General features: G+C 39.9%; 1 protein-coding gene and 1 pseudogene across 1 annotated transcript; both read right to left on the bottom strand.

Annotated features, from left to right (window-relative positions):
- Positions 1–828: 828 nt before the first annotated feature.
- Positions 829–21,636, bottom strand: LOC146473626 (protein mono-ADP-ribosyltransferase PARP14-like). Its single transcript, XM_085118328.1, has 12 exons — positions 21,374–21,636; positions 20,527–20,711; positions 20,359–20,424; positions 17,096–17,348; positions 16,162–16,449; positions 14,637–14,876; positions 13,748–13,987; positions 11,164–13,457; positions 10,333–10,557; positions 8,073–9,654; positions 7,565–7,894; positions 829–5,255 (listed from the first exon to the last, which is right to left on the bottom strand). The coding sequence occupies exons 1-12, from the start codon at positions 21,570–21,572 to the stop codon at positions 4,969–4,971; spliced, it is 6,189 nt and encodes a 2,062-aa protein (XP_084974454.1). The 5' UTR covers positions 21,573–21,636; the 3' UTR covers positions 829–4,968.
- On the bottom strand, positions 17,942–19,360 carry LOC146473627 (uncharacterized; annotated as a pseudogene).
- Positions 21,637–21,860: the final 224 nt, after the last annotated feature.

Raw genomic sequence — 21,860 nt, 5'->3', positions numbered from 1 at the left:
TCCTTCACAAATATCTGCACTTGAACTCGCACTTAGCTTGGCTCCAAAACAATTCTCCAAATCTTTCACGTATGCACTTGCACTTCTAAACCCAGTTTGCTACGACTTTCTACCACAAACAAGACAACCGTCTTTTGATCTTTTCACACCCTCTGTGTTCAGCGAGAGAAGCAAGATGCACTGAATTACGAAAAAACATTTCGCTGCAAAGACCGCCATTATTGTTTATATTCTCTCTCCTTTTTGACCCTGCAAAATGGCGGGAAAACCAAGCCGCGTACGCGCTGAGCAGGCGCATGACAGCGGATACGCCCATGAGAAGATCCCCGTTCGATCATGCGCAGACAAAATGCCCATCTGCTACGGTAACTAAAGACGGAATTAGAGGGGCTATTTTACCACTCTTGTTCCGTCCAAACTATCTCCCCATTAGTCTCCGGGGATGTTGGTTCCGGTTCACACCCCTCAGTTTTAACCGGTCTTTTCTTCATACGGCATGCAACAACATGGTTGTTGGATGGGGAGCGGGCATTTTGAATGTGCAGCAGGCTTTACTTAGGTATTTTGGCTTCCCTCCGTGGGTCGCGTCTCCACGTTCGCTCGCTTTACCATAGGCTTCACTCAACAGTTTTACACAGTACTCTGACGTTTTGTTTTTACAACATTCACGTTTTCAGCATGACCAAAGGGTGCTCTTAATTGTCCACAACTGCTACAATTATGAGGTTTTGAATTTGCCAACCATGTTTCATAGCCTTCTTTGATAAAGCAAAAGGAACATTTAACCTAAAGCGATAGTTAAGTAATCACACTCAAAAGCAAAAAACATTCAGGAAGCTTTAACATTTTAATAAACAAGTCCCTATAAACAAATAGAATGACCCAATAGTTTCTTCGTTGAATCCTATGTTGGTTGTGATCATTATCTTTGGTTATAGTTTCCGTACAAAATTATCTTGCTCAGCTTCTCTTTTTATACAGTCTACGACTAAAACTACATTTGTTATAGGGTTTTAAAGGGGTCGCGTTGCTGCTTTTTTTTTTTTTTTTTTTGCTTTATTTTCTGGGGTCTTATGAATCACTCCTGGTTTGGAATCTGGCAACTCAGGGTAAAGCGCAGCTGAAGATAGACAAATCGACTCATGCTCTATGGAAAATTAAGGCCAATTTATTACGAAAGGGATACCACAAATCGAAAGTCTTGTTTTGAAGTAGCTTTGCTCTCAGTATAACACGAAACAATCGGTTAAGCTCTCCCACAGGAGTTCATCTTCATGCTGAGTATGCTAAAAAGGCTGACGCAACCCCTTTAAATATAAGAAAGTATCGAAACTTAAAAATCGGTAAACGTACTTAGGAGACACAGTGGCAAAATGAGTGCGCATGCTCGTCACGCGTGAGCAATCTTACACGCCGAAATGGCGGCATTTTTAAAATTAACATTGGTGTTTTAGTTTCGTGGGGATAAGGCCAAATCAAAATGGATAAGGTTGCGCTTTCAGGAGAGGTTCCTTCGAACTTCCTCCATCACATATCTTATTCAACAAAAAAATTTGTGGTAACAGGCGTGAATTTGGCGTTTGAAATGGAGCTTTCATAATCGATTCTCGGTCGAATCACAAATCTGCGGAGCATGCCCACTCATTTTGCCGCTGTGTCTACTTTGGGCGCTTTCCATCTGTCAGAACTGGTCGGCCAGACCGGCCAGTCTGTGAATCGAATGTGTCATTTTGAAGGGGTGGTGCTGAAAAACCTCGAAAAATAATCACTCCGAAAACGGTGCGCGCTATTTTGAAGAAATATGAAGCACTAGGATAAACCTTTATCCTTTAAATTGTTACTTTCCGTTTAGGGACTGACCGCGGCCGGTCCGGCCGCCTAGTTCTGACAAATTGAAAGCGCCCTTAGTTCCTTGACTATGTATACAAAAATTATCCATGTTCTCCACGTATCACGTGTTCCGTTTTGTGGCTTCCATGCAATTAAGTAGTATAACTGTAGCGTTTGGCCAACCAGTTTTTCCAGTAAGTTGTACCTAGCAGTAATCGTCTATCCATCATCGCTCGGTTAAAGTTCAAAAGTGTTGCAAAAACGCGCTGTGTTGAATTCAACATGTGCTGTAATCTTTCGTAATTTTGGACATTTTTCTTACATTTTAACTACCTAGATAACTGCCACGTGTTTTCTTCTGTCTTTAGGATTTCAGTGCCATGATTTGACGTGATACTTAATCGTGACATTATTTCAAACGCCCGTCGGTTTATGGTGAAAAATGTTGTTCGTTTTGCTGACATGTTGAGTTCAACCAGCACTTTAATTCAGCTATAATTTGATCGACCATAATTATGCTCTGAAATAAATGCTAAAAATTGGTAGACAAGTGATGGTAAAACGATATGACCTGTTAAAGATGACCCAAATTTCAACTGTAGATTAATATAACTTCACTCATCTTGGTAACCCCCATGTATTTTTCTTTATCTTTGAATTGTAATCAGTACGTCAAGACTTTCAGTAAAAGTTTAAAAATAAAGTAGGGAAGGGTTCAGAGCCACCTTAAATTTCGAAAATTTAGGTGGCTCTGAACCCCATTCCGACTTTGCAAAAAGATTCATCCTCGAAATGCTACTTACAATTCGATAGTAAAACATCAATCTCGTTTTTAGAGCGGTTTCCAATTGAGTGTCGTAAAACAAAAACCAAAGTAATTACTTTGGCCAATCGCAACAGATATAAACAACGCAAAGAGCCAATCACAATTCAAAGCAAATACATGTAACTGGCGCCAAGCGCGGGAAAACACGTGCGGCGAAAACACGATTGGTTTTGTTTTGGATTCTCATTGATTGAGGAAGTGGCGCGAGTTTTGTTAACCAATCACAGAGCGTAGTAATGTAAGACCAAACTAAACACCAAATTACTTCCGACACTCAATTGAAAACCGCTCTAAGTTCTAATCACTTAAAACTAAATTTAGGGCTGTTGCTATGGTAACCTACAAAGTCAGGAAAAGAACTTTAACGTGTTTATCAATAATTAGGCGTTTGTATGATACTATTATTGTAGTATCAACTGATAAAGATTTGGTAATGTTTATCTGTCAAAGTGAAAGTACCGGAAAGTGCTAGAAACCGGTGCGAGCCAACATGGCAGACTCTGAAAAACAGACCACATTCTCATTTTAGTAATGTCACAATGGATCATTTACATTCTAAGCAATCAGATTTATAGCTCCTGGATTAGTCAGTGGCCTAAATATTTGCTGTATTGTATGCCTACTGAAGAAACTGGCTGGCCGTTTCATCTATTCAACTATGATATACTATAAGTCTGCCGTTCTATATTTTGACACTGGTTTCTAAGGCTACGTAGTTTCCGCAAAATCCCCTTTTAGGGTGGTTAATGGTGTAGACGCATTGTGTTTCCTATTAATTCAAATGAGAGATCTCGGCCGGGTTTTAATAACAGGGATAAAATTCTGCAGAGGAGGGATAATCGCTCCTTGTTGTCAATGCAAATATGGAGGTATTACACTCCTGCCACGCAACGTGTTATCAAGGACCACCGGCAGTTCGAGACCGAACAAACTATATATCAAGAGCCTGTGGTATACTGTTAAATCAAACATTATATAAACGAAGCGCTAAAAATTGCATTACTCAAGGTCCTTTTCTTTACCTAGTTACGCGATACCTCGTCACGCAAAGCTCCCAACATTGTAACGTTTTCCTCCAAAACAAAATTGCTAGGGAACTGGTCATAACAAGTTTGTTCGAAATGGACCCACCTTGTCCGGGGTAGGGGGTTATCAAAGAATACTAGCTATCTTATAAACATTACTGACAAAATTTTATTGGCTTTAAAATTTGAATTGACATAGCCTGCGTGGCTGGGGGTTTTGTTTGCGCGGTATCCGAAAGTCTTGGCGGCGAAGCCCGCGAGAGGAGTTGGGGCGGAAGCAGCTGAAAAACCGCCTGCAGGAAAAATAGGTATTTTTGAATAGTCCGTTCGCTGAGCGACGGGAAAATCGGATTGGCTAAGATCTGAGCATCCGTCAATCAAATGTTACTTAAACTTTTTCAGTTGTCCCAAGGGAGACCGACGCACAATATTTGCATGTGAGTGCGATCAAAAATGGTAACTATCGAAAAAAGCATTTCGCATGCGCAAGCCCTAAATTTCCCAAATGTTCAAAGCGAAACCTGGGAATTTGTCCTAAAGAGAGGAGTTTCTCTGTGAGAATAATGTGATTGCGATTCTGCCGACTGGTTTTGGTAAAAGTTTAATTGTTACGGTCTTTGCTTTGGCGAGAGAAGAAATGCTCTCAGCGAAGACGTGTGTCCTCATTATTGAGATCTATGTGCAAAGATTGTGAGGCTTTACTGTTGTTTGAGATATTGTAATTATTGTTGGAGCTCGCATTATGCCTATTGATATTGAAGTTATTATTGAAAAGATTCGCATTGCGCCTTCGCTCTTAACTCGCTCCTTCGCTGTTATAATTAGATCAACGAAAGTGCTAAAAGCAGGTGGCATTCAAAAATCCCAAGATATCCGGTAGGCGGTTTTTCTCGTGACTTCGCCACTCGCTGTTCCTGCTCCTCCACTAAGCGTTTTTACCCCGCGCGAACAAAACCGCCAGAAAAGAAAAGTGAGGTTTTAATCTCTGTCATTTTTTTTAGTGCTGTGCAATAAGGACACCATTTTTTGAGGTTGAAGAAGTTAAGGGGGTGCATGCAGGTAGAGACTACCTTGGTGGGCCCTCTTTGAGTCGTTCCAATACGGGTCGCCTAAATTGTGTGGAAAGACGTGAAAAACGGTGGCTCTTATGTGATAAACGGTGTCGCGAAACCCAGACCAAGTTTATCGACATTAAAAACAAAAACAACCAAAAAAAAAAGCCAAGTCAAATTATCATCATGATTTTTTTTACCTTGACGCCTAAGAGATAAAAGATGCAACTGTTTTTCACTGAAAGGTGATTAAGTACTCAGGATAACACTGCCAGTCGTAGAACACAACGAAGATCTCGGGATTAGGAATCTGATCGACCACAGAATCGTAGGTGTCTGTTGGATCCGATTGGTTCTTTGCCGGAGGAGTTAGAAGACCTTGTCTTCCTTGTGTGTACTCACCAACCAGGACTCTTGTCAGGTACATGTATCTAACTCCGCTCGCGTCTGCAGGGGAATACGTGGACCTTGCTGAATAGGATGCATTTAAAGCGAAATATACTCCATTGCCATACATTGTCGCTGAAAGATATAAAAAATTAAAACATTGTTTTTAAAAAAAATTAATAAACCTAACAGCCGATCAACGTGCAACGGTTTTTTTCCCGCAGGGAATCACGAAGGGAAAGTCGTGTTATCATTGTCAGTGAATGAATGTACGTTGGATGTACATGTACGTTGGTTTTGTTGAGTGACTACATATTGTAGAAGCGCAGAATGGTTTTAGGCTAGCACAAATAAATCACGTGGCAACAGGTGTGAACTGTAATTCATTGTCTGTATGCAACTGACTTTGCATTTAATGTATTAAACGACGCCCATTCTAAAGGAGTGAGTAAAATGGACTAGGATTCCTATATAATTGCTTTTTGCAGTTATTGTCTTTTGTTAAAAGAAGATAAACGGTTAAGCTTTTGTAATAGGAGAGTGGTTCCTTAAGGATACATAAATTTTGCCAGTAACCTGTCTGGTATTAGAAGTTTTAGTAATAGTAATTCCACCGGAATAGGGTCCAGGGAATAAGCATGTACAGGGAGCAGTGGAGTTCAGTTAGAGTGAGACAATAAAAACGTCTTACCTCTTAAAGTGTAATCATACGTGTAGTTTCCCACCAAAGACCTCGTCTGCGATGCATTTATGCAAATTTGTGAAGGTTCAAAAACCGACGCGATCGTTCTGTTTCGATCGTTTCGTTGCGAGTGCCATTATTTTGAAATGTATAGACCGCTGACTAATGCGAACGTGTTATTCCGTTGGCCGAAGGCAAACGGGTTGTCTTCGGAAAGCGAAGTTTTCCGAGCGAAGCAGGAATGCCGAGGGGAAATGAAAGGAAAAGATCAAGACAGGAAGTGAACAACTTCCAGAAACGGAAGAGCGATGGACCGTTACTAATATCGCAGGGAAGCCGAGCGAGAGAAATTTAAATCATATAGACGTCTTCTTAGACTATATTTAAGAGATCCGGAGCACTTAGTGAAAATCCAGCAGAGCCGAAACGGTCGAAAAGATCAAACAGGGAGAGACATATTTTCGTTTGTAAATGGTAAGAATTTTAAATATTTTGCTTTCATACTAAAAGAAAGGCAACAAACTGAATCTGATCAGTTAAAAATTATACTGAAATTATTCATAAGCTAGCTTATGATGAATTACGAAAAAAGATGATTAATCCTTTACCATATGAAAGAAATACTCGAAGATTACCAAAATAACTGTCCGGAAATAGAGAATTTTGACTTCCAAATCTATGAACTGGGGCTGATTTTGAAGGAAGTCTTCCCTGATGAAGAACGAGTTCAGAGGAGAGTCAACGGTTCAAGAACATGACAGTACCCGCTTGCTAAAATGACCAATTTCCAGCAATCTACCGCCGTGACTGATTTTATCAACTGGCAAGATTTACATACTTTTGTCAACGGGTTCGGTTGGTAATTATCAAGTTCCCGTAGCGACTTGACTTCGACTTGGCCTCGACTTGCGCAAGTAAAACGGCGAGGTTTCGATCTGTAGTATATAAGTTGTTTAATTTACATATTGCGAAGTTGGCGAATTTTTACTCGTTCGGTGTATTGAAACAATCGCATAATATGTGAAAGTATGCACATCCTCTTGAGTTACGTCATTTCCGTTACCAGCTGTTGCGGTTTTACGAAAGTAATGCGTTGATGGTTTACATTTTCGTTCGAAAGAATGTATCTTTTACCTAACCCTCGTAAAAAAAAAAAAAAAATTAATAATAATAATAATAATAATTATAATAATAATAATAATAATAATAATATATCATAACAAGACAACAAAAACTACCTGAATATTAAAAATAAAGGTATTTAATGCTTTTTTAACCAGGTTACCGATTTGCGAAAAAATGCTCCAAATTGGTTTCTCCCCTTTTCTCTCTTTCTTACCGTCGTTTACCTTTCGCTACTTTGGGAACGACAGTCGCATTAGTCAGCGGTCGATACATTTCAAAATAATAGCGCTTGCAACGAAACGATCGACAACAGAACGATCGCAATCGTTTTAAAGCAATGAACAACTATACGAATGAATGCACTTTAAGAGGTAAGACGTTTTTATTGTCTCGCCGTCAAATTGAACTCCTCTACTTCCTGTGAGCATGGTCAAAAGTTGACTCGGATATGATTCTGAAGTGTTCTTGTACAGTACCAAACCGCCTAAGATTGGCTGCTTCTGTGTAGTTGCGGGCAAAATGTTGGAATAACCGACGAAGGCGTGGTCCATTTGTCATTCAAGACAGTTTTATTTGAACGAGTTTTAAATGATACGATTTTAAGTTAAAATAAAGGTTATCATCATGTTTTCCTTACCGTTCTTGCCATGAAAACTTCTGTTGAATCCAGTGTGATTTATAAGCTGGCAGTTTTCGCCAGGAGTTCCGTGAAATAGCCACTGTTCATTGCTTCCTTTTGCCGCCTCGTCCATCGTTTGCTTTCGGATCGCGTATGTTCGGTGCAGAGCTGGGTTTTGAACTCGCTCTATCTTAACAATAGGGTTACTGCATGTTTTCTTGAAATGGGTCTCTACTCTTTGGTACTCCATTGCATCATTGGTTGGATCAAGTTGATAGAGATGCACTGTCTTCTCTTTACCGTTGTGATCTTTTGGCTGAGGAGTCCAGTAATTTGGAAGAGGTACAACTTAAGAGAGAGAAAAAAAGCCGCCCGTCACAATGTTATTCGTTGAGCCATGCAAGAGAACACCTACAAAGCTCCAGAAATAAGTTGAAAAAATAATATTTAAATGAATCTCCCTAAAGCTATGACAACACCAGTTATAAGGAAATTCGCAAGAAAATATTCCGGCCACGTAACTTACCTCTACGGTCAACTCTTTGAACATCAGCGACGTCAATACCACTCATGTCCTTCGCAGTCATCGAACGGAAGTCTATTTTGTAACGGGGCTCGCCATCTGCTAAGACAACTACAGCTTTCTTCTCGTCGTAGGCAGCTTCAATCTTTGCGTTTTCAAGCGGGTCGAATTCTGAGAAGACATCTGTACCGACACGGTCAGTATGCATCCACTGGATATCTTTTGACAGCGCCTCAGCTCGCTTGCGTTCGTGTTCATCTTCCTTCACTTTATCCAGAATTTTGTGAATCTCTACCATCACGTCAAGTATATCTTCAGTCTGCCCTCTGATCACTATGCGCCCCACTTCTTTCTCAACAGATACTTTAACGTCGTATCGCAACTCTAGGGTGTGGATTCTTCGGAGATGTTCTTCGGAGAGATTGGTGATCGTTTCTTTCTCAATATCTTTCTTTGTTGACTTCTCTTTCATAATCGAATTTATTTCGTTTAATGCTGTTTGAAGATCGTCTTTGCAACCAGCGAGGACAATGAGGTCAAATTTCTTGCCATAATCACTGAGCGCAGCCACTTCAGATGGAGCTTTCTTTTCGGAATCTCCTAATCCCAAGAAGTCCTCAAACCGTGAAACGACTCGACGAAAGAAGCCAGGTTTTTCTGTGGCGGTTTCTCCCGAAGCTTCTTCTATTGCTGACCGAATATCGTTCATCATTTCCTTTTGAAAAATAACCATTTTGATGAGGTCCATAGAAGCAGGCTGCTGACCACTGAAGTCACGAATGGCGGATAGCATCGTTTTAGCACATTCTTTAGCTGGGAGGCCAAGATTACCGGTCCCAATGGCAGGAAACGAAATCGAAGATAACCCTCTTTTCTCTGCCTCTTGAAGACATTTCATAATGGACGATTTAATGCTCCTTTCATTCAGGGTATTTGAAGGCACAATATGGAAGATGAATCTTGCCTTCAAGTTGCCTGCTCTTGTAACAACAACTGATCCTGGAGATTGTGGTCCGTTCTGGGAGCATTCACGTTGAATGGAATCGCCTCCTGCCCTAAGAATAGCTGCTCCTGCTCCACCACCTCTCCCGATGTCTAAGTCTCTGTTAGTAATGACGACGACGACATCTGTGCTCTCCTTTGTAATGTCACCTGGTTGGACTTTGAAGCACAGCGAACCGACGTTTGTTTCTAATTGGTCTTGAGTTCTTTCTCGCAACTGTGAAAACGCAGTTGTTTCGGGTAAAGACATCTTGAATTCCTTGGCAGGATTCTTAATCTTCTTTTGGAATGAATCAGGACGCTTTCTCACTGGAAGAGGAGCATTGCTTTCCATTCTCTTCTTCAACTCCGCGTCAAATGCCTGGACGGTGGGTTGATCTTGATCGTAGAGCACAAATTTTACTTCTTTGATGGATGTCAATGGATTTTTCTTGTTGAACGAAATCACTTCATCAAAGTATATCTCGGCAACCTCAGTACGAGGAAATTGAAGCGTACCAGTTCCAATGGCAGGAAACGCAATGGAAGTCATTCCTTGAGCGGAGGTTTTTTGAAGACACTTTGTTAGGAGCCTCTTTAGAACCTGCAGTAATTTACAACGCCATCAGTTTAAAACCATAACTGTATTGATAAAAAAATATATTTAATGTTTCACAGAGGGAGTTACGATAATTTGCTAAAAGCGTTATTCCATACATTTTCTACTTATAGTTTGTTTTTCCTTTTTCCTCCTTAAATCAGAGTGCATGCACGTGATATTGGTGACATTTTGGCATAATATTGAAACTCACACCTATAAATTAAAATTATACCCAATGTTACGAAATACATTGTAAAGGTGCGGTTCACAGAAAAATTTGCTTATAAACTATAGCCTGTGTTCATATATCCCCTATTTGCTTTGATTCACGAAGTGAAAACGTCTACAGGCAGGCTAATAAGCTGGAACATTACATACGTACTCTGTTTAGCTCCATAATTTTAACGCCTAGACTGTGCATCAATTGAGCATTTTAACCGTACAGTAATCACAGCGAGGGTAAAAGCAAGTAGAATTGCGTGCTGTCTCTTTCTTGAATTGTTTCCTTTCCAGCTCCATTTACTGTGAAGTGCCAAACAATAACCCGGCTATTGGGCATATTTAACGCCTATTAAAGGTCGCTGCTTTTAATTAATCGTAAAGTGCGGCGTTGTTATTAAAGCTACAATAAACCATAAATTACAACAATACCATCCTTTTTAATAGTATGTATCTTTTTACCTTTCTGCCCTTGCCGCTGTCCCACTCAGAGCAGATAGCAAAGATGACCGCCTTGCAATTGAGATTTCCTGGTTGATTGTTTACAGCAATGTCACCGACAGCCACCTGACCTATATTCATACACTCTTGCTGTAAGCATGGTCCAGCAGCACGGCTAAGGGCCTTTGCACATGGATTCTGATTTAAGTTGAGATTTGAAGCCGCTGTTCCAACTATTATGTCAGCCTAGTAGTAAAAAATGCAATACCTGGGATTACGTGACTGATAGACACTATCAGGCGATAAGGTACTCCATGATCTGGATATTCACGGTTTTGTTCTTTTTTTTTTTGTCAGGCCTGGCCCTTTGGTTAGAAGGACGAGACAGCTCGTTTTATTATCAAAGCGATACCAGATCTTGTCCCGTTGGTGAGGATTTTGGATACTGATGGGCTAGCCCCACTGTCGGGCATTTGCGGTTGTGAGAAAACAAACTAAATATTTTGTATAAAATGTTGACACTGGCTTTAAAAATGTAAAATGGACGTCTCGGTTGTTCCTAACCTACCTCAGCTGTAGAATGTCATTAAACGGCGTCCAGGATGTTATATGAATAAAAACAATACGATAGCAACACCCGAAACGCACACTTTATATTTTAAAAGCCAGTGTCAAGATTTTGTACAAACATTTTTTAACATGCCTGGCCACAGCCCACGTATTTTTAAACAGAAATATGCTCGACAAATTCAGCCGAGTGAAGAAGACAACACTTGGAATCGACTGAGCCTCGAAAGAACGTAATACTCTTTTGCATTAAAAGATATTAAAAAAAACTGTTTCAATAATTACCTGCTTTTTTGCGAGGTCACCAACTTCCACTGTGATGCGAATTCCTTGTGTGGTAAGGGATCTCGGGATCATTGTCATTCTCATTCCACCTTCTGTGCTCCTAGCTCCAAACCCAAGTGCTGCAGCTGGTCTGCGATGTTTTTTGTCTGTGAAATTCCTTTCCTCAGAAAACCTTTTCTTCATTTCTTTCGCGAATGCAGTCACGGTTTCATCATCGTTGTTGATGAGATGAATCTCTGATAGCTTACACGTTGGGTTATCTTCGCAGAAATCAAGCACAGCATCTAAGATAACTTTAGCGCAGAGGTCACGTGGAAAGCCAAACACACCCGAGCTAACTGCTGGAATAGCGATTGATCTCAATTTCGCCGCTTTTTTGAGTGAACTGGTGACTGCTAACCTTAAGTAACGTTCCTGTTTTGTTTTTTCTCCCTCTTTCACCCGTTTATCCGCCGCAAAATCCCACCTAGGTCCAACAGCATGGATAACTTTACTGCAAGGTAACCTTCCGGCTGTGGAAGCCATTACTTGACCCTCAAGGAGGGAACCGTTGTCCCTTACAAAATTTGCACATTCATCCTGAATTTCTTTACCACCCGCTCGTACAATAGCTGCAGCAAGGCCTCCAATGTGATTTAGTTCACTATTAGCAGCATTCACAATTGCATCAACGCGATCTTTTGTGATATCACCTTTGAGGATGGATATTTTCTTTTCTTCTTTTGTAACGTAGCTACAAACAAGTTCTTGCGTGGACCTTACTTCATCTTCATCTATCTCGTTGTCACTGGTTACGATTTCTTCTTTGCCACGCTCACTAGTGAGAATGATGCAACGGTGCTTTTCCGCGATTACTTTTAGTAGGGTTGGTCCTTTACCCTGTAAAAAGAATTTCTTCATTCCTGGCTTGTCAATTGGAACAGAGTCCTTCAGAATAGAATCGATAAGGGCACGGACCTGTGGCACACCATTTTCTAGTCCTTCTGCGGTACCAGAAACTTGAATGCCTTCCCCGTTAGGGGCGACTCTAATGTCGACGGAACAATCAACAAGTTCTCTCTTAATATCTTCAACCTTAGTTTTCCATACTTCGGAAAGAAATCTTGTGGTGCCGTGTTCTGCTCGGATTATGGTATTCAAAATAGTGTTCTTTTCCATAAAACTCTTTACCTTCTCAAAGCATTCTTCCACATCTTGGGCTATACCACATACCCAGATAGTGCTAGACGAGCGATCTACCGTTATTCCAACTTTAAACTCCGGTGAAAGCAAATCTTGAAAATCTTTCCAAGCACGGCTTTCAAGCACTTGAGCATTTTCAACTGTTAAGCGGAGGCTGTTTTCTTGGATGGCGCCCTGCAACACATTTTCTGCTTTCTTCGTGTTACTTGAATCAACACCGACAACCTTCACTTCGTTGGAGCTCTGGCCTTGGTCGTAGAGTATTAATGCTTGAATACCGTTCTGCTTGAGAAGATCCTGTATGAACGTTGAAACTTGAGGTCTTCTCAGAACGTTTATTACCTTTACTGATAGTTCAGTCGTCCTTTCATCCACTTTAAAAATAAAAGTGAATATCTCAATTTTGACTTCTTGCAGAAGGCTTCTAGGGCCCTTCAAATATAACTTCTGACCGTTGCTGTCGACATCTATGCTCAAACGTCGTTGGTCATTTCGAAGTCGCTCGCAAATACCTGACATTTCCAGCAACTTAAGCTTTGACGTCGGGATGTTATCCTCAACCACTTGGACCACTGTCTTCATGAGCTCGGTATCTTCTTTGACAGAATGGATCAATTCTTGTATTTTTTGCTGTTCCTTATCTACATGTGCCGTCTTACCAATGATCTGGACATGTCTTTTGTGATCATCAAACGAAACCAGGAACTGATCAGACGATCCGTCAATAGAACCTTGCTTTTTCCACCTTTGTGCTATCTCATCGAAGATTTCGGAAGCAATGTCAACCTGGGATTTCTTGAAGCTAAGTAAGAATCTCTCTAAATTTGCCCTTCTTTCATTCCACGACTGATCAGAGTCATTTCTTTTGTCTGCAGAAGAAACAACGATGGCAGGCGCCTGAGGATCTTTTGGAAGTTCAAATTGAAGTTTGCACTCTTCAAGAACCATTTGCAGTTCCTTGTCGTGGTTCATCTGAATATAGCCAAGGACATCTGGATCAAATGCTATCTCCACTCTCTTTGTTGTGGTATCTTGAAGAAATGGATAGTGTGGCGTCACATTCAACTTCTTGCCTTCAAGGGTGTGCCTTCTTTGAATGACATTTTGGACACCTAAGAAACAAGTGATGAATAGAGACCTGTAAGATCTGCCGGTCACGTTATTTTTGTGGGTGCTCGACTTACATAATATCAGATCACTAAGTTAGGAACTAAAGGCGCTGTTAGTTGTCTTTTGCAATTTGTCAATTTATTGTCTTGCAACTTGTCTCGCAGTTTCGTTGCGCCGTTGCAACACAAGTTACAAAAAACATTGCGTAGTGTAACATGCCATGAAATGAACTTGTCTCGTTAGCTGAGTGTTTGAGGCCTGACTTTGGAAACTATATGTAAGGTGTCCTTACTTGAAGGATCCTCGAAAGACACCACTGCCTCGTCCTTCCATATTCGTTCCACCTTGATCACATCGCTTCCGCCGCTCCTTTTTTCGTTTTCAAAGTACAGCTGTATAGTGTCATCTGTTGATTCGTCCCGCAGTCCTGTAACTAGAATATCAGTGCAGATAGGCACGCGCTCCAAGCGAGGATTTCTTCCTTCAAGGCCTTTTTTGTCTTTATGGACTTTATCAAATAGCGTCTGGAAATCTGAAAACATGAAACATGATAAATAAATTATAAATAAATAAGTAGTCTTTCTTAAATGTTATCCAGTAGCCATAGTCTTTAGGATATGAAAGCTTTCTTGCATTAATGAGGACCAAGTAACAATCTGTATCAACAATGAACTTTGTTCAGCCTGGCCTTCTGTGAAATTTTTTTAACAGTCCAGGCAAGATGTTTTTGCTGTCTCCACAAATATGAACTTAAAACGCAAACGTGTTTAATTTATTCAAGCCATTTTACCATTTGCTTCCATGAACAGCAAACTAACCGAGAGGGAGGGCACTCTCCAGTTACAATGTTAAGCTGTTTTCCTTGGTATTTGACTGGAAACAAGAGTAATATATAAAAAACTGTAAGGAAATTTCCGACGTTCCGTTCTGAAAGCGTAAAGACGAGTATACCTATTGAGGTACCAAGGAAAGAGTTGTAGAATTTCTAAAAATTCTGTGATCCAATTTATTTCCACCTAAATGTACCGGATTTACAAATTTTAAAAGTTACATTTAACCATTGGTAAAACCAGGAGGCATCAGCACACGAGAACCCATTGTCAAAATTTCCCATACTATGTGTCGATAACGGACCAACATAGTGATCACCCTCGTATAGATTCAGCTAAAAAAAATATTACCTGGCTCTTCATCAAAGATAACAAGGGCATTATTGTTGGAGCCCAAGTACACTTCCTTGACATTAATGCCGCTAAATTTTTCCAAGTAAAAGCGCAAGCAGTCTGAAGTTGTCTCCTCCCTAATCCCTTGGACATGGACTTGGACAGGGTCTGGTGGTACTTTTTTCTTAGGAGGCTGCAGTTTAACTGTTATCGGTTTTCCGTTGATCGAATGAGGACCCTCCAGAAGACGATTTAAATCTATAAAAGAAAAACCTTATTGCCATTTCACCGTTAAAACTGGAAATTTACTCGAGATTAAGGTATAGTTAAACGTGGCAGCGTTTCAAGAACGCGAGACTCCATATCAAAAGAGAACTTGTTGATTGTTCCGTCGACATGAGAGTCACCGCTGACGGGGAAGGCATTGAGGTTTCTTAAGGACGGTGCCTACTAATTGTTTAGTTTATTGATTTTGCCACTCCACAAATATAATGAAAACAAAAAAAAAAAAATAGAAATATATTCAACAATGGCGAGGAGACCTAAAGGAAACTATGAAGCTTATATTAATTAGGTCTCCTCAGTTATTGTTTTACAAGATGAAATCAAAAAAGAAGATAAGAAACTGACGACGGATACAATTACAATTTCATACAATTGCAATGTCAAACGGAAGGATACGATATGAAAAGAAAAGCTACAAAAAAGTTAATACTTAAACGCATTTGTACGAAAACTACTAATAGTTATTACAGAAAAACGCCTTAAGTGCTCTCTTAATGGAGACGGAGGAGGACGAGTTGACGATTTCGGTACACAAGGAGTTGTGAAATTTGTAAAATTGCGAGGTATCTCTTGCGCAGTTTATCACTATGTGGGAAAAGCAGATCTTAGTAGCGGCTATTGAAATCCAAAAAGTTTTATTATCACTGAAAAATGAATGGCTACCCCCAATCGTCTTTTTTGGATACCAAAGTCACTTGCTAAGTTCTGCTTTCTCCGCATAGTTTTAAAGCGCGCAAAAATATCCCTGTATTAGTAGGCACCACCCATAGGAAACCCGAGTATCTCGAGATGCGCAGAACGTATGCGCAGTAAGAATAGTAGGCACCGTCCTTAAGATGGACTAAACAAGGGTGTACCACTTGTCCATGCCCTTAAAAATTCTGTTCTGAAGGACTCTGTTCCAAATGAAAAGCCAGGAATGAAGAGACTCTTTTTGGAGGGTTAAGGTTCAGTACTTTTAAAAGCAACAGAGGAAAAGAACATCGCTACATTATCCTGCCTTCCAAGCCTGCTAATGAAGACAATTTGGCTATTGACATAGTGTCTGAAAACGACCAAGTGGTATCTGCCCAGAAACTCATTTGCAGAGACCACGGGTCTTTTCTTGAATTCCAAACAATGGTTTCCAAGGCCGGATAGCTACCATGTAATAAGGTTATCCACACTGTGGGGTCTAAATGGGATTCTGCAGCGGACAAACAGGTGAAAAAAGGCAAAACAACAAAGAAGGAACGTTACCTAAATCTGGAAGACGTACCTTTCACCTCAAGAAACGTTATCACGGCTTCCCCTTTGTCGCAACTATATTCCATTTTGTGAACGTCGCCGCCCCCAGATCTCCTTGCATTCTCGAAGTAATTAGACACAGCGTCCTCTGTAGTAGAAGGCAAGATGTCGCTGATGATTATGGTGATGCCTTCTTCAAATTCTTCTGCGTTTTCATCAAAACTATCAGGATGTTCTTCCTGTAAGTCTTCGAAAAGGGACACTTGAAGACACGCACCACTTAGCTTGTGAGGGGAGTGTTCCACCGTTCTGAAAGCGTCTGTAAAAACAGATTCCAAAGCGTAAAGCACAGAAACGCATTTAGGTCCAATTTGTCAGTCAGTGAAATGAATGTTGTGCCGCTAGCACACAAATGATGGATCAGAGAATTAACTTTGTAGTGTATGTTTAACTCGGCGCCAAGTTAGCGCATAAAATTCCTAATGAGCCGGAGTCAATCAGTCAGGCAGGAAGTTCGTCGCTTCATTTCGCTCAGTTCCCACGTTCCCAATTGAAATTGTTAAAAACCAATCATCGCTAAGGAAGACTAGGTTAACTTCCAGTTATATAAGCCTTAACTTAATTTACATAAACATCGCCCAGTTCAAGTGCGGCTGTTTAAAGGGGGCAGATAATATGCTTAGCGGGCCGGGAGGACGCGTGTTCGAACCAAGAAGGGTCTTAGTACTGTTTGAATATTGTTCGAAACGCGACTTAACTTTGTAACATTGTGAAATTTATGTGAAAAGAGTTTTGATGATTTCCGATGAAATTTCAAAGAAAATTGTATTTTCAATAAGGTAACGTTAACATGTTTCGAGAGTGGAGGTTTTCTTTAATACTCACGGTGTTAGGGAAGAAGGGGGAGGGGGACGGAGATAACGCAACACACACGAAACGCGAAAAAAATAAGGTAGGACACCTACCGTCAGGAGATTCAAAGGTGACCTTGCATGTTTGAAGGTCATGACTTATTACGACGTTAGACACAGGACCTCCCATAGATCTCTTTCTGTTTTCAAAGTAATTAATTACGAGATCTTCGGTTGCACCATCTGGCAAACCCGCCACTAGGATTGTATACTGTGGACTAGATTGTGTAGCTGTTTCGTTAAAATCTTCAGGTGGTTTCAAAAGGTCACTTCCTCGTCTTGATGAATCTGATTGATGGTCATCAAACTGTTGTAAAAAGAGAAACCTTAGGATCTATGGCTTTACCAGTTTTCAGTAATTGTTACAGCTTAGAGCGTTCAGTCCGCCTTTTTAGCAATCAAACAGTGAAGTAGAAGGTTTTTAACGTTTTGCACAACTATGCTAGTCCGTTCCAAGTGTTTAGATGTCTATCTGGACAGCTTTAACAGCAGGCTAAAGCTATGACCCTGCCAGATGGCTTTGTTCGTGACTACTAGAACTAGTACGGCTTTGCAGTATCTACTGATGATGCACTTCACACAGCAATGTTTCTATTTCACTGCAACTGCATGGTGATCAAACCAAACTAATTATCCTTATCCCGAAAAACAGTTGGTCTGAAAGAATTTAGTGTATGCTAAAGAGTGCGAAGAGTGTCTCGTTAAGTCGAACTTGCGATTGTCCTTCAGGGAATGGAACATGAGCCTCGATCAGCTAATTATAATCGGTGTAAGCGCTATCATGGGAGTTGTGTCTTCGTCAAATCACTTGCCTCTGGGACATACTTAACTTTGCGTGTGTATGTTCTTGTTGAAATACTTGGTTTTATCAACTTGTTCGAAGAGATAATTTGGCCTATTTAGAGGGTTAGCCCTTCGTCAGAGCGAATCACAAGAGAACTGGTGGAATAACAGAGCGATGTTTGAAGATGCATGAACTAATAATTGGATCAACATTTGACCACAATAATTGTAAGGCAGAAAATAACAATACAGGGTGATAAACCATCACATGAAAATTGCAAATTGCTGCCGAATGACTACTATACGTACAAGAAAAACATTTTTATTAGAAACACTATTATGGCACCATCTGACACCTTAGCAAGAGGACGAATTACGTCTGTCATCAAACGAATGTCCAAAAATTGCAAGCAAGTTCTGCATTATGCGAATTAGACATTCAATTCTAAGCGAAACATCTACATCGACGAAGAACGTCAAGATACCTTCCTGCTTCTCATCGAAATCTGCAACGGCCAATAATGGCCGCGTTTGTGTCTGGATGAAATATAACCTTTTTACTCTTAGCATCGACAAATCGAAATTCATGCTTATCAATAAGCAGCCGCAATACTCGACTTTCTAGGGTAGGCTCAATCAATATTTCCTCTGATGGAAGCCCCTTACAAGAGGTTCAGTCATTCTTCAGGGGTCTGAATACATGCAATTTTACAAAGTTTTGTAAATTGCTCAATTATGTGACGTCATAAAAGTGTTCTTTGCAATATTTATTGCTTGTAAAGTGCAACTGTAGAGTTAACAATTATTGTAAATTGATCCATTCTGGCTTAGAGTCATTACAACCCTTATAACGTAATAATAAACATTTAACGTACCCAAAACTTTATAAAGGTTTTACTAAATAAACTATAGCAGGTTCTTTTGTTTAGTCCATTTGGCTGCATAGATTTAACTTTTCTCTGCGAAAATATCTCTCTTTCTCGAAGGAGTTTTTTTTTTTTTCTTTTTTTTTTTCTGTCAATTAACAAATCTCCTTTTCTAATTTGTTCAATGATAGTAATAGTTACGTTATTATCAAAGTTATGTGTTCGTGTATTATGCAAGAAGTGTTCCGGTGAGTTCGCAGCTACTGACTCCCTTTATTGACGTGATTTATATGGTTGTTTAAACGCAGATTAAATGCTGCTTCACTTTTTCCGATATGTACTAAAGTTTGCAAATGTTGCACTCAATGATATCAATTACCCAAGAAGACTGACAGCCAAAAGAATGGAACATGGTATAAACCTTGTTGTTATTGGCACTGGTGAATGTTGTGGTATTGTTTATTTGTTTACACTAGCTATACACTGAGGGTTTTTCATGCTCTTCAGCCTCTTGGTGGAAGAGTGTTGTCTGCTGTTCTGCTCCTGAATTTTGTATACAAAACTTTATTAAAAAGTTTTTCTTCCGCCATTATTGATTTTCAAAGGGGGTTCGTTCGAACCCCTCGAACACCCCCCCCCCCCCCTCCTACGCGCCTGAATGATTTCAGAAAGTCTGCAGAAAAAATACATAAAAGTATTCCAGTGTCCCCAGCGTTGAACAGGAGTTGCAAAAATTTACGAAATTTATTTCCTTATTTAGTCAGTTGTAAATGTATAAAAAATTTCCAAGGTCCGTTATGAATAAATGGGGCAGAAAACATGGAATACACTCCCTAGGACAAATAAATCGATGGAAAACCCCTCTGAATTCAAAAGAGCTATAGCGAATTTACCAGCTTGGTGTATGACTATCAGCAGATCGAATAGCTATCAGAACTTGACAGGGCGCGGAATGTACATTGAACTTTCTTGCTTAAGTTGAAACAATTATGCCGTCGAAATGATGAATATAGCTTAAAAGGCTGCTGTAAAGCAAAGTTGTGATTTAACTTACGTTGGTCTCAAAGTGCAGGAAATGAGGTTTCTAGGAACCTAGATTTTCAAAACGTTCCGGGGGAGCATGCCCCCAGACCCCTTAGTAAGGTAGCGCTCAGCAAGATTTAGGGCTCAACGAACACCCCTATCGAAACCTTAGCTACGCGCCTGCCATTTAAGCAATACTCTGGGAGAATCTACTTAATTTATCTTTATTTAAGCGTGGACTGGATAAGGCTGATATTAGCTTGTGAAGTTTTGCATCAGTTATTAGTTGTCTTATTTGAAATATCAGTTTCGTATTGATTTCACTATTGGAATCATCGTAAGACGTGATATTTGGAGTAATGGAATTGTTATTATATTATCACTATCGCTATATTCAATACCGTTAGTCACTGCTTTGTATTATCCTTTCAATTTAGTTCTAAGTGGAACCCTTTCTAAAGCACTCCTGTGACGTTGGCACCGTCATGACATTAAAGATTGATAATAAAAATATGCCATAGAGTTATTTTGGTGAAGGGAAGGGGACAGTTTTCGATTTCAATGGTATTTAATGAACATTTCCATGCGATGTAGCATTATCTGCATAAAACATTTAAGACTGAAAAATTATCAAGGAAAACATACGCTGCTTGATGCCTTAGGTCTACTCCTCTGTTCAAATCTCGTAGTATTACCATGGCTGTCATTTCCCTGAATTAAAAAAAAAATAAGAGTTTAAAGGTAGATAACCTTCCGATGTAGCATTCTCTGCATAAAACATTGTAGACTGAAAAAATACCAAGGAAAACTTACGCTGTTTGATGCCTTAGGTCTACTCTTCTTTTCTGATCTCGTAGAATAATCATGGCTGCCATTTCCCTGAATTAAATCCGGCGGTTCCTTCTTTAGGGTTGAACTCCCTTGGTTAGGCAAGAGAGTCACTTGAAGTGGACAGTTGCGAAAAAGATGGTTTGGCTTATCAAACACTCTAGCCGCGGCTACGAAATACAAAAACAAAAAAGCGAAAATTGGTTAACAATTTAATGAAATCATTCAAATCATTGTCCCAGTGCGGCCACGCAGTTTGCCATGTGGTATGCCAACTGGTGCTCTAAAACTAGTCCACATGAATTTCAAGGATAAGGTTTTCGACGAGTAATGTGTTGAATGGAAAGGTCCGACATGCAGTACTTCTGATCAGCACAATTTAAAGTAACACTTCCGCTAAATTAAGTTCTTCTGTTTAACGTAACACTGATAATGGAGTAGTGTAAAAGCCAGAAATGTTTTCGGTTTCAGTTGCAAAATTTTGTCGAAATCATAATGTAGTCATTATAATTCCAGTCCTTGCACCGACTTCTTGTTTCTTCTTCTTCCTGTATAATAACGTTTTTACGTTTCAAGATTAAAATGAAATAAAGTGTACTCATAAAGGGGATGAAAATACGGACTTTTCACCGTTACGCCGGAGTGGTATTCTGTCGAGAGAAGCAGTTTCAAGTTGTGAGGATTCATGTTTGAATCATGATCAATTTTTCACACTACTTCCTTCCGCCACACATCTGAGTTCCTTGTAATTGTGCATTTTGGGTTTTAAGTTCTATAAATTATAACCATAATATAATACTTCAGTATTTCCTAACCAAATAGGTATGTATACCTTGCTCGTCTTCAAAAGTTATAACTGCTCGTCCTCGATCTATTTCGATGCTGTCTACGTCGCCTCCACCAGAATCTCTTTCGGATTGAAAGTAGATTACAAGCTCGGATTTGGTTGTGTCATCTGGAAAGCCAGTTACCAAAATTTTCGAACTTTCCATTCTGCTCTCCTTTCCTTTCAAGGGAAATCGAGTAAACATGTCTCTTTTACACGCGTTCAATAATCAATCCTTCCATCCACAAGCCGGAAAAGCAAATTCTTAGAATGAATTGGGGGATTCTTGTTTTGCTTTCTATTTGGCTGCTTATTGGCTGATTATACCCCTGCGTTTCGCTCATTGGTTAATCTGTTTAACACCCCTTAGCCTCTTGAACTTTTCCGAGAAATGTCGTCATTGTCTAGAAGACCTCTAATTCTTAGAAAATGACGCATGAAAACTGAAAATAAATCACTGTATATAATTAAGGGAATATATCTTTGGGTTCTT

Source organism: Pavona decussata, unplaced genomic scaffold (assembly GCF_977016875.1).
Source record: "Pavona decussata unplaced genomic scaffold, jaPavDecu1.1 SCAFFOLD_93, whole genome shotgun sequence".
In the NCBI taxonomy this organism is placed as follows: Eukaryota; Metazoa; Cnidaria; class Anthozoa; order Scleractinia; family Agariciidae; genus Pavona; species Pavona decussata.
This window is presented reverse-complemented; position numbering and strand designations above follow the sequence as displayed.